Below are 17,148 nucleotides of genomic sequence, written 5' to 3' on the forward strand. Positions count from 1 at the left end.
GACCCCTTCCTCTCCATGGTAGGAGTAATTTACCCAAATGGTGGCATTCATTAAGTCAATGATACTTCTCCATAGCATGTCAAAGTTTTACCACTCATGAGAAACAGTTCTTTTTCCCATAACTAGCTGGTGTTTACATAGGTGGCCCAAGGCCACTCAAATGGAGTCTTTATGTCATTAGCAAAGTGAATGGGGAGACAATCATGCCAACTGGCAGTGGAACTTAGGCTACAGCGGGCTGAATTCCAGCTCCTGCCCTATCTCTGCCAGGCACGGGGTGCCCAATTCACCCCCTCCCCAAGTAATTACCCTTCTAATCTGCATGTGACACACTGCCTTTGCGCAGAGTACTCTTTGCTACCTCGCTGTCAACTCCATACATATTCATCCATCAATTTCAGTTTCTGACAATTCCTTTGCGGAGTCAGAAAGGTGCCTACCCTAGTGTCCAAAGATTCTTAATAAAAGTTTGGAGGCAGAAAGTCCTCCAGCTCTCTTCAATCTAGCACTTAATAAAGATCCTTAAAAAAAAGTTGATACTTTGATCTCTTCTGGGTTCTCTGTGCACAAATTCTAGCATTTCCCAAACTTGCTTAAAGAAGCACCAGATCATTAAAAATAAAAAATAAAAATACCAGGCAACCCCACCACAATACACTGAATAGAATCTCTACAAGTGGGGAACTAAGGATATATTTTTAAAGTGCCCCAGGTAGTTCCTGACTACAGAGAAACCACCTCATTGTTGCTTTGTCATTCCTCATATTTGATTATCAGTCTGTTTTTACCCGTTTCCTCCTCAACTTAATTCAATTAAATGGCAGCTTCATTATTGGGTCAACAACCTTTAGCAGTATATTAAGCAAGCAGCTCACATTTACCTTAGTAGGGCTGGTTTGGATGCCTCTCCTATGAGCTTCTATAGCATTCTAACCCTATCACAGCACTGATCATGCCAACTTCTCTCTTTGAATCTAAGATGCCACTTGCTATAAATCACATTCTAATTTCAGAGAAATTAAACTATAAAAAATGTGCAATTCAGAACCAATAATGTGGAATATATTGAAATGGCCTTCTCTTTCCGCATCTGTATTTTTTCACTAGACTCTTTGCAAACATGACTCTTTGTGCACCTCTGTATCCACAGCACACAGCACATGATAGGATCATCTAATATTCATTAAATATGTTACTGAACAAATGCTATTAAAATGTTATCCTATACTACAAATAGAGAAAGTGAAGTCCATCAAGACTATGAAAACTATCCAATATTACCAAGGATTCACTTCCAGATCCTTCAGACTCCTGAGCTTATGTTCCCTCTGTCAGAATATTACGTCATGCCAAACAACTGTCCCTTCCAAGTATACATTTGTGTACGAATAAGTTACTTAAACACTCCCAAATAACATGACTTTACCTGTTCCTACAGGATTAGGAGTATATGGAGGTGGAGGGGGCGTACCTGGAGCTATGACACTGGCTAATGGTACCAGACCTGCATGGTTATAAGCACCTAAAATAAAAACAAAACAGAAATAAATATAAGTTAGCACTGTTCTGTGACTAATATTGTTCTGCGACTAGGAGTTCAAACTATATTAATGCAGCTATGCATTATAAAAACTCCTATTTAATAGAGTTGATTTTAGATAGAGGTCTAGGTCTAGAGTTACGTGAAAACTGACACCAAATGAAACAACCAGAGATTCCTATTTCCCACTGCATCCTCATTGCAGGGATAAGCTCAGTGAATGGCATGGCAGGCAGAACCTGCTATACTTAAATTATTTGTCTTTCCTGCCAAACACATATACTTGACTTTTTTAAGTTAAATGCATTAATGACTCCTCCGAACACCAACTACCAAAAAAGGAATTCAAGATGATTTACCAAAGTGAAAACCCATAAATAATGAATGACTAAAAATAATCTGTAATTTATCATAAAGAAAATATCCTAAATAAACTGTCTGCTACAGTGTTGGAGGCCAGGACACTACTAGCTAACTATGGGCATAATTAAGCTCACAGTAGCATATCAGAGGTGCTACAGATTTCCCAAGCACATAGACCAGCACTTACTTTCAATTTAATAAATAAACAGCAAAAAAGAAAAACAAGTAAAAAATAAGGGAACTCCTTACTTGGTGCAATAGTTGCATGTGGTCGGCATGGAGGTATTGGGTAAGGAACAGGTTTATGTGGATTATATGTTGAAGGAGGCTAAAAGATGGGGGAAAACACAGCAGTTAGAAGAAAACCAAGTAAGCCGTCTCCTTGGCAACTTGTCTTTCAAAATATTTAGTCCCAATACGCTAAAAATGTCCCAGCATACCAACTACTGGACTACATGCGATGACAAATGACGGAAATTTCTTTGCTTTAATCAATGTGGTTGCTATTAAATTCCAAACGTAGATCTTGCCAAAGATGGTCACAAAGGTGTTTATTTTTAAAAATCATCTCCAATAAGGGGTTAGACCTCATCGTAAACAGCAAACTCCTCCCAGGCCCAGACTAAGTTACACCAAGAATTCCTGTTTCCTCCTCCATAACAAAGACAAGAAGTCTTCTAGGTTTTACAATCTCAAATGACGCAAGAACTCCCAGTGGCAACATCCTCCTACGGTGAGAGGAATTCATCCTCATTCCCACCCTCTTTTCTCCTTTTGGAAGACAAAAAGCACTGTTTGCTTTAGCATTTGGCATTCTGACACCTCTAGTAGAATGTAGACTGGAATCAGGAATTCAGGATGTTAGTTGTTCCGCCCTTTGAAATCCATAAATCCACCAGTACTTATTTTACAGTTGATGGAGCTTATCTAAGTAACAAAAAGCATTCAAAGAACTGGTCTTTAGAAAACTGGAAGTACCTGAAGCTAAGCTAAATAAATGCTCTACTTTTTACCTACAGAGAGAGCCTGTGCATGCCTGCGAGGCAGGGGAAAGGGTCTCCTGGTGGTAAGGTAGCCAGATTATTTTCAGCTCCCATAATTGTGGCCCTATCTGAAGTCTTGTGCAAGAACCACGATGTGTGACTATTCTGCCATAAACTACTCCACTGGAGTTCTTGTCATGTGGACGGGCAGGTTTTGCAAGGTGGTTGTATGCAGGCCTCTAGTACTTCAACTCCAAAGATCCTTCAACCCATGGGGTTGTCTTCTCCTGTCCTGTTTACAGTGCAATCATTATAATCACCATCTTGCAAATACTTTCAACCTCCTGGCTTCACTGTGGTTTCACTAACACTGATTCAGCTAAACTACAAATTGAGTTAAAACAAACTCTTCACACTCCATATCTGCAACTGAACAGTTGAACGCTTCTTGAGAAAAAACTGAAAGCAATTTGACTGATTTTACTTTAAAATAAAAAGCTTAACCTCAAAGGGGCTCTTAATACTGTTAAATATTTATATTTCCCTCAACCATTCACTCTCTCACTCTCCTACAATTTCTAGAATACTTCAAACTTTGCAACACAAAAATAAAACTTATGCTTTGAGTAAAAAGAAAACTAAGTAGGAAGGAGTTGGGGCTTGTTTCATCCTTTTCTAAACATACTGGTTTGGATGGTCCAAGAATTCGTGCAGCTATTCCTTTGCCTTCATTAGTACATTCTTCACCATCTTTTTTCAAAGGAGTTCCCTATTTAAAAAAAAAAAAGATAATTCAAAATTAAGAACAAACCCCCTCAAACCAATAACAATAACCAACCTCACTGGATTACACTGAAGAAAAGGACTTGGTAAGAGGGTAAAGACTTGCATTCCCATTTCAATTCTGCACCGCCTGGCGGCATGACCCTGATAAGGTCCTCAGTCCTCCTATGCTATGGAACTCTCGTATCACATGCAAAGGTACTCAGAAGTGAACATGAAAAACACAGAATGACAGGAAAAGATCAAGTATCCAGAGGGACTGGTTCTAGGGCCTCCCCCGTAGATACCAAAATACATGATGCTCAAGTCTCTTATATAAAACAGCACAGTATTTGCATATAACCTAAACATATCCACCCATCTACTTTAAATAATCTCTAGATTACTTACAATACTGAACACAATGTGGATGCTATGTAAATAGTTGTTATGCTGCATTGTTTTACTATATTACTGCTTTTTTTTGGAATACAGTATGTTCTAATTTTTTTCCTTCACAAAAAGGAGCAATCAGAAATTAACTTCCAATGCCACAGTATGCATAATCCTCAAAGAATAAGAGTACCTATGTTACAGTTGAAAGTGGATAAGAAAAAATGGTGTTCTCTATAAAGATTAAGTGTGATTATTTATATTGTCAAGGGTAAATGAGACCTTATTTAAGACTGCTAAAATTTACAGATCGGAATAAGTTGATAGATTATTGCAGTGTGCCATCACCCTAACAGTGTGTGTGGCTAAATGGTATATACTAGCGTGGGAGCCACCTCCCAAGATGTCCCTGACCGATCCTCATCTCCTACCTGCCCTTGCAGATTCCCTCCCAGAGTGAATGGGGCTGACCTGTGTAACGCACGGGATATTGCAGAAAGGATGGCATCTGACTTCCAGGCAGCTTCCATTCGTCCTCTCTTGCTTGGATTACTTGCTCTGGTAGAAGCCAGCTGCCATGTCATGAGGACACCCAAGCAGCATTACAAAAAAGTCCTTGTGGTGGACAACAAAGGACTCCTGCCAACCACCAACACTACCTTGCCAAGCATGTAAACGAGTCACCTTGAGGCGCTATTCTTGGGCTCCAATCGAACTTTCAGATGAATGTAACCTCATGAAAAGACCTGAACCAGAACTACCCAGCTAAGCGCTCCAGTATTCCTGACCCACAAAAACCATGGGAGGTGATAAACGTTTATTACTTCAATTCACTAAGCTGTGGGGTTGTTATGCAGCAACAGAAATATAACATTCTTTGAGAAAGTTGTTTTACAAAGAGGTTCGAGGAACATTAGATGATATAAAAACAAGTTTCTTTTTTATATACTTCTCAGAGCCTTTATATGCAGTGTGATTCTCCAGGAAGGAAACGCTGCATGCAAAGTTTCCCAAACACAATTCACTGAATGAAACTGAGATTGTAACAATACTGAGAATTTGAGAACTGTTCCTTTACTAAATGTAAATCAGTGCTTCTAAAGTACTTTGAAAAATAAAACAAAATCATCCTCTCTTCTATTTGTCTTGTTCTATAGATTTTATATAAATATCTTTAATGCTTTAATGAAGTTTAGACATGAACTTTCGATCAGTGGTGGGCCTAGGAATTAAGTTACTGACATAAAATTCCTTTCCTTTAAATACCATTAACTTATTCTACACTTCATACTTAACCATGGGAAGTTTCATATATAGCTATAGAAGTATGCTTACTGGGAAAATGCCATTTATGCGGCTAGGTCTTCCTTTGGGATATGGATTTCCTGGGATCGTTCCACAAGAAGATATCATAGCATGAGGAGCTTTGCAGCCCCCCTTAAAAGCCTGTAATATAACAAAGAAGAGGGGTAGAAAAAAAAATTCTTAAAGTCAAGTATTCTGAACATTGGGAAGCTCAGCTAAAAAAAAAAATGAGTTAAGGAACAGCACTACATGCAATCTGCTCATACATCATTCAGCACTTACAGTGGTGAATATGACCAAAAGTAATAAGTAAAATCACTTTATTTAAATGGAACAATTAAAATGGTAACATAATAATGTTGCAACTAACAGACTCAAAGAATGTCTTCACAACAGATTTTGTAAATGGTGTAAAAAAGTCTTTATTATCTAATATGTCCCATTTCTTCAACTATCAAGAAATAACAGTTCAAATCTACAAACGCCAAGGTCATGTTACATTTGAGGAAAGGAGGACACAGATGAAAGAAACATGGTCCCTGCTCTTTACAACCCAGTGGAGGACAACATAAACAAATAACATGACATTGGGTGGTCCAAAGAGCTAAACACCGTTCAAAAACCAAGTAATAATGTTCAACATACTGTTACGTATTTATGAGAAATAGTAAGGGAAGGGATTTAGGTCTTTATTACTGCATCCTCAGCTTCTAAATGATACCAAACACATACTGAGTTGGTGCTCAATACATACTAATAAATGAAAAAACACTGTATTAGGCAACACATATTCCAATTATGTTATAGAAATATCCAGCTATATGTGTGTGTGTATATATATATTCCCAAGTATGTACAATGTTATATGTATTACATATTGGCTGTATAAATCCATTCACAATACATATATGTAAATTAGCTATATAACTCAGCCCCTCTACTGAATACCCCAATCCTGAAATCATCTGAATTTTTGGCTATAATAAAGAATACCGGGGTGAATGCCCTTATATATAAATTTGTATATTTCAACATTTCCTTCAGATAAATTCCTAGAAGTAGAAATTTGGGGCCAAAAAGTATAAGTATTTTAAAGGCTCTTCAAGTTTACCTTGTAGAAAAGCTGTACTAACTTACATTGACCAGAGGGCCTATTCCACATAACACTCAGGCCCAGAAAATTTCTGAGAAGGAAAGTGACATGCTCGGAACACTTCATAAGAAAGAAAACTACAGCAGTAATACCCATGTTGCCTTAAAGGTTTTAGTCAAGAAAACTGATAAGGAAGTTACTAAAGTAAAGAAACATGGCTCAGATCTTAACACTTCTACAACAATGTATGACTAAGGCAAATTTGCTCACAAACCATCCCTGGGCTTAAAGGAGTCTGTGAGTATTAAATACAACCGAACTGCCAGGCTCATAATAATTAATTAATTCAGCTTCCAGCCATCAAAATCCTACCTTAGAAGTAACTATCTTAGATGACAAATCAAGTTTTCCAAGGTTGGACAAGTACTATTGTGCTCCAATTCTTATAGATTTTTAACTAATAAACTGTAGTTTTAACTAATAAACTTGCTTTAATATTCATCTCTTATGAATCTGATTTAAAATAAACTGGATAACAAAGCAACTTTGAAAAGTTAAGTTCCTAAATAAAGTTTAAAGCAAAAACTTGAAGCCATGACAAAGGTACCAAGGGACCAAGACATAAACATTTCCATGAGGTTCAAGCTGAGTGGCCAACCAACTTCTCACTCTCAAGCCATCTCTTCCCCCTTGACTGTCCCTGTCAACCAGCTCTATTTCCACTCCATAGACCACAGGGATGTTCATTTTTAACCCATTGTACAACAGCATTCAAGTTATTCACCAAAGTTAGTAAGAAGAAAGGTGCTTTTTCGCCTTCAACGTTCAGAAAAACCAGCATACCAAGTACATGGCAATCTTCAGAAAACTACCTGTTCAAGTATTCTCTTGCATCGTTTCTTCTCAGACATATTTATCCTGAATAAATCTTCAATAGGACGAGAATTCTGTGCATCAATAATGTTCCTACCAAGAAAACACAATTTAGCTTTTTGTTTAAAAACCTGACCATACATAGAGGTAAGCAATCTTTGTTTACTGCACAAACATATCTGAGTAAGCTTTCCCCGTGACATAGGCAGAAAAGTGTGACTATTTACTTTTAATAGCTCAATTTAAATAATATGTTTACATATAAATATAATAACAGGTTTATCTGATTACTGAAAAGTAAAACAGTAATACTGTAAATAAAAATCACTATTTTGAGTTTTTTCAAAATATACTCTCTTCAGTGATAGGAGAGCTATGGCAAGAGAAACCACCCACGTGCAAAATGCATAAGAGTCATTTTATGCTAAATGTATAAAGTTTTATCTTGTGCTTTATTTTAATTTTGTGCTTTCATGGACACCTATGAATATAAAAAGGACTTAAAAATGTATGTGTTACAAATAAATAACTTATCCACTCTTCAGTTACGCAAAGGAGTAGGTTCTTTCCTTGTCTTTTTGAGCTTACATTCATTACGGTCATCTGTCAAATGCTGTGGTAGGTGCTTTCACAGACTTTCTGATATTTAGAGTTCATTACCCTATTAAGTGGGTAAGAGTCTTATTTTTACAAGTGAGGCAAATAAGGCTCAGAAAAAATAAGCACTTTGCCAAAAAAAAAAAAAAAAAAATTATTGTGTCAGTAAGTGAAAGAATCTCTAATTCTTAAATTCCTGTCTTTTCAGAGTAGGAAGGCAAAGCAAATAACTGAAATACAAAAAATCAAATCAAACAATCTTGTTAAGCCCCTTCGTTTTATAAGTTATAACCATGTGTGTAATAAGTACACTAGATACTTTTTCTCATGAGGAAATCAGAATGTATCCCTATGCTTCTGACTGTATTTTGTTAGAGTTCCTTTTACCACCAGAATTTTGACACATTAACACACACTACTTAGACACTTAAAAGGCTTCCACATTTTTTCCCAATGAAGTAAAAAGAAAAAGAAATACTTACGAGGCTAACAGTTCAAGAGCAACTAGTTTGTCTTTACTGAAAGTGAAACAGTTGAGTATATTGACCACTTCTGTCGGCTGGACAGCCACCATTTTCTGTTAATATAAAAAATAATTTTATTTTTAACACGTGAAATTTTCATGCCAGAAATTACCTTTTTCTGGAAGTATAGTTAAATGCTCTTAATATAAACATTTTAGATAAAATATATCACATTTTAGGTGAAAACCACTTACTCAAAAGAAAGTTCTAAAAATAAATGAATTATACTCATATTCTATCAATGTAACCATTTCAGCTAAATATCTAATGAAGATCTAAGTTCTCCTACAAGCTCTTTTTAATCCACATTTCTCGATGTGTTCACTTACATAATTAAAAAAATTAGAAGTATTACTTTCCTCAGAAAGGTTATATAAAAAGGTTATACTCATACATATGAGAGATTAAATTTTTCAAAGGTTAGAAAAACATTATTATGCTCCTCAGGGGGCTAAGTATGCCACAGATCAGTGATTCCATGGTGTTAAACGTATTTCAAAAAAAGGTTACACTAGCCACATAAGGTAGGGGAAAAGCTGGGTTAAACAGGTTTCTCTACTGCAGAACTTTAAGTCTTATTTTAATATAATGTGCATTGTGATGCAAAAAGATTGTGTGGAAAGTTACATGATTATTTGACTAGGGTACCTTTATTTTTGAAGAACATCCAGAAGATGTGGCCAATTTGGAGATTTATGTTAACAGTGAAGGAAAATTAAAAGCAACATCAACATAAGAAGTAAGACTGGCTAGAATCAATATCCAAGAGTTCCTTAAATTTGGAACAGTGGTTTTCACATACTATTATTTATGCACTACCAGAAGAATTGATAAAACTATATGCCCCTTTGCATATTTTTAAATTGATACCTAACAATTTTATCAGAAGTTTAAATACTCATAAAAGGTCGATTTTCTTAAATACATTTATATATCTGTAAGAACTTTGAAACTACTAATTTAGCTCATTTAATTTATGGAAATATTTACCATGTAAACTAATTGGTGAAATCAGTCTTCAGTGAGAAAACAATCAAATCAGACTGACTTTGTTAGAAAAGGTCAGACTTAATTTAATTCAAGTAAGTGTATTGAGTTGTCCCTGTGATACCCTTCTCACCTCTGAATTTTAAGTCTAAGGCAGGGAGACAGGCAAGCAGGCCTCAGAGTTTTGTCATGAGTTTGTTGTCCTGATAAAATAAAGCAAAGCCCTCATCAATATTCCCCCTCCCTCAGCCTCCTGGGTAATTAGGACTACAGGAGCATACCACCACACCCAGCTAATTTAAAGTTTTTATATTTTTGTAGAGACAGGGTCTCGCTATGTTGCCCAGGCTGGTCTAGAACTCCTGGCCTCAAGCGATCCTCCTCCTTCAGCCTCCCAAAGTGCTGGGATTACAGGCTTGGCCACCACCCTGAGCCCCTTATCAGTATTTCTTATAGAGCCTCTTTGATTTGCTCTCCCTCTCAAGAGCAAAGCACTGTCCTTTTGGAACCTGGAGAAACATCTTCACCCCCAGAGAACAGGAGCGGAAACTCTTTCTTTAGTAAAGCAGTAAAAAAGCAAATATTAAAGAGGAGGTCACAAAGTAGCACTAACAGACCCAGATACTTTCCTAGGCTCATCAGTTTAGAAAGTCAAGGATCTGTAAATCGATTTCACTGAAGATACCCAGGCCTGATATTGCTTCAAAAATCTTCCTACACAGGCAGATACTCCTGTGTGATCTAGATGCTCCTGCTGACCTAGGTTCTAGAGCTGTGCTATCCAATATAGTAGCCACTAAGCACATGTACCTATTTGAACTAATTACAATGAAATAAAATTAAATATAGTTCCTCAGATGAGGCACATTCAAGTGGCTACCATAATGGACAGTGCTGATATAAAAATTTCCATCATCACTGAAAATTTATTTGGACAGTACTAACTTTTCTAAGACTAAACAGAAAGATGGTGAAGATAGATATTAAAAAAACAGAAGTGCAAAAAACCATTAAGAATTCAAATCCCATATTTTGCTTGCCGGTGAAGTTTTCCTCTAACTTGCCAATCAGGACACTGTGGCATACAATCCAAATGTACAGTTTGGAAAATGTTAATTTTTTAACATAGCTATTTTCAATCAAAGTACAATAACGCTTAGAGTTTGCTTTTCTAATGCAAATAAATTACAACTGAAATCAACTATAGACAACTGGGAGAATTAAAAATACTTAAATTCTACGTTCTAAAGGAAAAAATAAGTTACTTACATGCTGTAATGCTTTCATTGCCTTCAACTGGGGCTCGGCCCAGGAAAAATATCTCAGCAAATCAACCACCTGAAAACAAAGAACAGCTCTAATGACAGCATGTTTGCAAACATTTCTATAAGATTTATTTCAGTACTTGACATTATAATTCAACGTGTGCAGCCCAGGCCCAGGTGATACAGGTGGCATTAAAGTCTGAAAACTGTGCTAATAGAATAGCGACATGCGGTTACATAACCTTAAATCACTTACAATCAAATAAAATTTAAAAATTCAGTTCCTTAGTGACACAAGCCACATTTCAAGTGCTCAAGAGCTACGTGAGGCTGATAATTACAATAATGCACACTGCAGGAGAGAACATTTCTACCATCACAAAAAGTTCTACTAGACAGCACTGGTCTAGAAAGAAAGAAAAATATACAATACAGAAAAAACAAAGTATCCTAATAAGAAAAGGATGGTTCAAAGTACTAGACAGAGATCAAATGTCGGCTTAGGAATATAAAGATGGACTGTGAATGGAAAACTTTTCAATGTGAGGGGAGAAGAGCATTCACAAGGGCACAGTGGTATGTTTTAGTGTAGGTCCACTAACTTTAGTCCTAGGTCTTTTAACTTGAATCTGGAGGGCATAAACTCAAATCATAAATCTAGTCCCTTAAAAATGTCAAGAATCAACATGAATTACTCCAGCAGCCCCTAAATGATACATCATTTGAGAGCTCAGACTGTGCAGCTCAGACCAGCTCCCACTACCACCTAAGAATTTCAAACAAATGAGGGAAGCATTATGAGATAGCCAATAAGAGGTGAGCACAGGGCATAAAGATCAGGACACTGAGGTCTCAGCATGATCACCACCACCCTGTTTCACTGCCTCCAAAGACATTCCAAAGGGGGAAAAAAGTGATACAAGAAGACAGTTCCTGAAAATATGCTTAAAAAAAAATTTTTTTTTTACTCCTTATAAAGAGAGACATATATAGCAAGTAAGTATTATGTATACTTTCCAGTTAATTTGATAAAAGTATAAGTCCTTCAAACTTTGATGGGAATAATGTTCTTAATATCTAATAAATGCTGTATTTTACCAACCATAAAATTTTACAAGCCACCACATCTAAGATACAAAGAAAAATCTTTAATACAATAAGCTCATTTAGAAAGTAGGCTTAATAAACTTTGCAATGACTTTAGCAAAGTGGAAACATCACTCGGGGTGGTACATCACATACACACAAGAAAAAAATGCTATTAGCTGTAAGAAATTATAAATCTTTTTAAAACATTTAAATTTTTTTTTTTTTGAGACAGAGTTTTGCTCTGTCACCCAGGCTGGAACGCAAGGGTGCGGTTTTGGCACACTGCAAGCTCTGCCTCCCGGGTTCAAGTGATTCTCGATTATAGGCACCAGTCATCATGCCCGGCTCATTTTGGTATTTTTGTAGAGATGGGGTTTCACCATGTTGACCAGTCTGGTCTTGAACTCCTGACTTCAAGAGATCCGCCTGCCTCGGCCTCCCAAAGTGCTGGGACTACAGGTGTGAGCCACCGTGCCTGGCCAAAACATTTAAATTTTTAAGATCATAAAGTAACTTTGTAAAGCAATGGGAAAGCTGAAAAACTGACATAAAGACCATAAATGCAAATCATAAAGTAGCTTTTGAGAATTTAGTGGGCAGAACTTCTACAGGCTTAAGGTCATTCATGCTTTCAAGTTTTGAAGTTCTTGAGAAACCAATGAAAAGTTGGACCATTTACTAACTCAATTGGAGCATTTATTAACTCAATATGTAATTTATTGTCCATCCTTTCCCCGAGCTGTTCTCCAGACATTCTTATTAATATTTATACCTGATTTCCCTATCAAGAATTTTCTAACTATCCCTCAGAAACATGCCCCCTTGTGTGTGTGACACACATTTATTTTAATTAGCAAACTGCCCCTAAGGTGGAATGAAGTTTTCACTAAACCATCATGCTTAAAATGTTAATATTCCGGCAGTTACAGCAACTATTTATTAATAACACTGTGTATTTTTCTTACTGTTGAAATTTTTATCTAGTGGCTTCATATAAAAACATTTCATTATTTGTTCACATTTTCTTTTATATTACATGATGAATTTTGTAATTGTCTTACATATAACTATAAAAATTTGGGTAAATTTACCATTACAACTTTCTAAATCTTTGATATTGTGCCCAGAACCATAAACGCTTTGAATTGCTTTAAGACCCTATATTTAAAATCATTTTAAAATAGGAATTGGGGTGAAAGTGGAGAGGTGCTTAGTCCCTGAATTATAAATTCTGTGAAGTTTTCTGCCAAAACTGGGAGCTTCTCGAGTTCCTGAATAAATACAGCAAAAAGGTAAAAGCAATTCTGAATTCGGCCAGCAGACAGACATTAACCAGAACATTGGTATAAAAAGAAGGCTTTGTTTAAACAAATAATGAGGAATACCTGTTCACTAGAAAAGTATCCATGCACATATTCAATTGCTTTTAATTTGTATTCTGTCAAAACAGCCTAAAAAAAAACACACACACACAGTAAAACAGCATTAATATACGTAAACAGCACGGTAATAAGTATCTATCAAAACTGCCTAAGCAACTCAACAGGGGCAGGTCTACTTCAGCCCTGTCATGCAGAGGAACTAAGGTCACTGTGGTGAGAGGCCCTTCCTTCCACCTTTCCAGGTTCCCTACTGTGAGGGACACACTGAGCAAGCAGGAAGATCTGCTGGGCTTCCCTACCCGCTTCTACAAGGAAAGGGAATACAATTCTAATAGACATGATTCAACATTAGTACGCGTTACATTTAGAATTCCTAAATACGTAATTAAAGAGTTTCAAAACACTCCAAATCCAATCACATTGTCATTTTTAAGATTAAACATATCAGATGTTGTTATTCATCAATTATTGAATATCTATGTGCTAAGTGACAGGAAGAATAAGACAAGGTCTAGTTGAGGCTCTCAGTATTTCTACAGGGATATAAGAATGCAAGAAGCCCTGAATTCTAAGTCTGTGCCTGCCACTAAACTGGCAGTGTAGACTTTGAGAGGTATTTGAATTCCCTTTGAGTTTCCTCACTCATACAGGGAACACCATTCACTAACCCCAAAGAGTTACCATGAAAACTATAATAGCAGACATTAGATGTGACACGTAATAGGTAATCAATAAGTGATGGTTCCTTTCCTTTATGGAATCTGTCAGTGGGTGAGGGAGAAGTTGGTGGCTTTGATGCAGCACTATCTAGAGCCCACTAAATCACATAGGCTCCCCTTGCAGCTATCTGCTCATCTTAGCGATGGAAACAGCTGTCTTAAGTCGGTAGCCACTAATCATTAAAAATGAACGAATCCCTTTGCTTGTACTACAAAATAATTATAATCATATTTTTCACATATATCATTCTGCTAGGAAAAAGTATTATGACCAGTCAGCTGAAGTATCCTGGGTGCTCAGTAGTTCAATATTCACTGAAAAGGGAGAAAAAGGCATTCTAAATAATGTACTCCTAGGAGTTTTACTATCAATATAATAATCGGACACAGTCAAATACAAGTTTCTGAACAAGGTCTTGGATTGTACTGATGCCAAGTCATATCTCAATTCTTCCATCAATGCCTGAGAGACCCAGCTGTAAACCCAGGCAGGGCAGCATGGTGCTCTGCAAGCATAGTTTGAATACGGCCACTGCCCCCAACTTCCCACCTGGGGAGTCTTGAGCTGACTAGTTAACCTCACAGAGAGTAGGCCGCCAGCTTTAAGTAAGAAGTACAGTGCCTACACCTCGTGGATTGTAAAGAGAATCAAAATAAATCATGACTGGAGAAGTGCTTAAAAACAGGCTCACAAAGTAAGTGCTCACTAAGTAATAGCATTACTCCCTCCTTTTTGAGTAATCAATTAAGCATTGCTTTTTCCCCCTTTCTACTCCCTTTCCCAGTTCTTCTAGCTAGTGGCTTCTTAAATGCCACTAGTTTCAAATGACAGTAATGACAACCAGTATTATCTATTATATAAACTCACTGTGATACTCAAGGGATGACCTGGTTTAAACTGACTTACATTTACAAAGAGCAATTTTTAAAAAAATCAATAGTAATGCTCATATTTAGATACGCCAATAGTTTATTCCATTTTAATAGACCATGACAACGCTGATGTATCTAATCATTCCGCAAAGCCAGCAGAAGACATGTTTTAACTGCTGACCAGAAATATAGACTTAAGCTGCCATCTCATGTGAACAGGACTTTCATATCTGGAAAATTTCCCCATTCCCCTCTTTAGAATTTACTGTGACATTTTAATGACACTAGGAAGAGAATATGCACACTGAGACCCTGTATCTTCCAAAAGTAAAAATCTGCCGGTCTACTTGGACTCACCAATTATTTTCTCATGAAAAGTAATTAAAAATCAGCTCACGAACAAATTCCGACAAATTCCTAGGCATATAGTTAGCAAACCAACATTTTGTTTCAAAAATTAATTGGACACATTGGATTTGCAAAAGCAGAATTTGTTCAAAAAAGAACGTTCAGTATTATCAAATATGAAAACTCAAACACGTCAGTTTGAAAAAAGAAAAAAGCTGTATAAAACCAAAGTAAAAGTGCAAGACCAGAGACAATTTTAATAACACCTTTGTAAACTGAAATAAGCCCCAGACCACCTGGGAACAATTTCTTCCGTTTCAGTCAAGGGTCGTAAAGGTATGCAGGTGAGGAAGAATAATTGCCCGGAAGGCCGAAGGAAAGCACCGTGTGTTGATGTAACAATGGTGCACCAAGTCCTTACATTTTAAAATAAGTAACTTTTCGGTATTTTTGTGCTTGAGATATTGTTAGGCTCAAGACTACCTTCCAGAATTATTGCTGTCTGGTTCACTCTGGGAGATGGGATCCACACAACAGCCTCAAAAAGCAGCAAAAAATTGGAAAGCGGGAGAAAAAAATTTGAACCTCAAGTTATTGACGGCCAGTTCCTAAGAACGTGACTCTAAACTTAATGCCACACTTAACATGAGGACACGAATTTTGCATGGCCAACGCAACAAATACACTCTACCTTATGCTTAGATTTGAAAACCCCATCATAATAACTACCATAAAAGAAACTTTCTGCGTATTACCTCTAGTTTTCAGTCACTCGTGTGTTACTGAAAGATGAGGCAATAAACTCAAAAATACTAAGCCACTTGCCCCAAAGTACAGAGCTATTAAGGATTTGTAAAGCAGGCTTTGGAACGGAGGGCCGTCTGAGTATCATTCCCACGACACTGCGCTGAGTCTAAAATTCGGCGTTAACGTAACTTAATTTCTATCTGTATTGGAAACGTATCAAGATACAAACTCCTCCATTACACGTGAGAATTCAAACCAATTTGGCAATCCTAGGATCCTCATGCTGCACAATCTGCACACAGTACCTCAAAGAGAGTCTAAACCACGAGAATTCATCTCATAAAATAATTCCTGGAATCGAGTGTAATTACCTTTCTAATTTCATCCAGCACCATTTCAAAGGACTTTTTATCCATCTTGACTACTACCCCGACGTGGTTTTAACAGTTATACTTGCAATTACAAGACGTTCATCCCTGGTCAGCTCCGCCGATAGTAAAAATATTTATAGCTGAGGAGGAAAAAGACTCCACGAGCAAGAGAGGATGCGAAGAGGTAGAGAGTATTGCAAACTTCGCAAAAAAAAAAATTCTAAAAACTGAGATTCAGAAAAACTTTTTTTATTAAAAAGAAAAAACACTCCAGTCAGGCTTCCCCAGCTTATTCACACAATGCTTCAGGGCACCTCGGGCAAGAGCCAGGTCCCCTGAGTTCTGCAGAAAAACCCGGGCTCCGCGGCGGGGCTGAGTGCCGTTTCCCTGCAGCTGAGGGCCAGGTGCAGCCACAGGTAGCTCTTGAAGCCGCTTGCCCAGGTGGAGCGGCCGGCAGAGCAGAAACACCTGCACTCGGAGTCCACGGGCGGCGGGGAGGGAGGCGCCGGTCTCTCGACCCGCACCTGCGCCTCGGCCGCCGGCCGCGACCCTCACCGCCGCGAACCCGGACGCATGGTCCGGCTCGCGCTCATCCCCAGCCGCTGCGCTCGACTCCTGGGTACCTCGGCCCTGGCAGCAGGCGGGCCGGCAGGCTCTTTGTTACCAGCTCCTGCGGCTTCCGGGAGCGGGCCGGCGGCTGGAGAGCACCGGGAGCCGGGCGAAGAGGGGCACGGCCTCGCATAGGGGGACTCCGGAAAAACGCAGCCCCAGCAGCGCCAGGCGCCCTGCCTGGTTACCCCTACAGCCCCCACCAGCTCATGGGGACCTACTATAAAGCCAGTCGCGCCCAAGTAAACTCAACACTGCGCCGCCAGCTTGGGCCCCTCTTTCCTGAAAGCCAGAGGTGGGGTCCTGGTGTGGGAACATAGGCATC

The 17,148-nt window shown here is 38.0% G+C and overlaps 1 protein-coding gene across 8 annotated transcripts in view; it reads right to left on the minus strand.

Annotated features, from left to right (window-relative positions):
• Positions 1–16,906, minus strand: part of PROSER1 (proline and serine rich 1) — a 28,642-nt gene extending 11,736 nt beyond the window's left edge. For 2 of the 8 annotated variants that reach the window (XM_077974393.1, XM_077974391.1), the window contains exons 1-10: positions 16,215–16,906; positions 13,160–13,225; positions 10,690–10,758; positions 9,554–9,623; positions 8,392–8,486; positions 7,312–7,405; positions 5,377–5,487; positions 3,572–3,655; positions 2,153–2,231; positions 1,472–1,522 (exon numbers count right to left, since the gene is read on the minus strand). In XM_077974393.1, coding sequence (XP_077830519.1) covers positions 1,472–1,522; positions 2,153–2,231; positions 3,572–3,655; positions 5,377–5,487; positions 7,312–7,405; positions 8,392–8,483 — 511 coding nt within the window. In that variant the 5' untranslated portion in view covers positions 8,484–8,486; positions 9,554–9,623; positions 10,690–10,758; positions 13,160–13,225; positions 16,215–16,906. Of the gene's footprint in view, positions 1–1,426; positions 1,523–2,152; positions 2,232–3,571; positions 3,656–5,376; positions 5,488–7,311; positions 7,406–8,391; positions 8,487–9,553; positions 9,624–10,689; positions 10,759–13,159; positions 13,226–16,214 lie in introns of all 8 variants that reach the window. The other 6 variants (XM_077974392.1, XM_077974390.1, XM_015120959.3 and 3 more) reach the window with 3 other exon arrangements.
• Positions 16,907–17,148: the final 242 nt, after the last annotated feature.

The sequence above is a fragment of the Macaca mulatta genome, chromosome 17 (genome assembly GCF_049350105.2).
Source record: "Macaca mulatta isolate MMU2019108-1 chromosome 17, T2T-MMU8v2.0, whole genome shotgun sequence".
NCBI lineage: Eukaryota > Metazoa > Chordata > Mammalia > Primates > Cercopithecidae > Macaca > Macaca mulatta.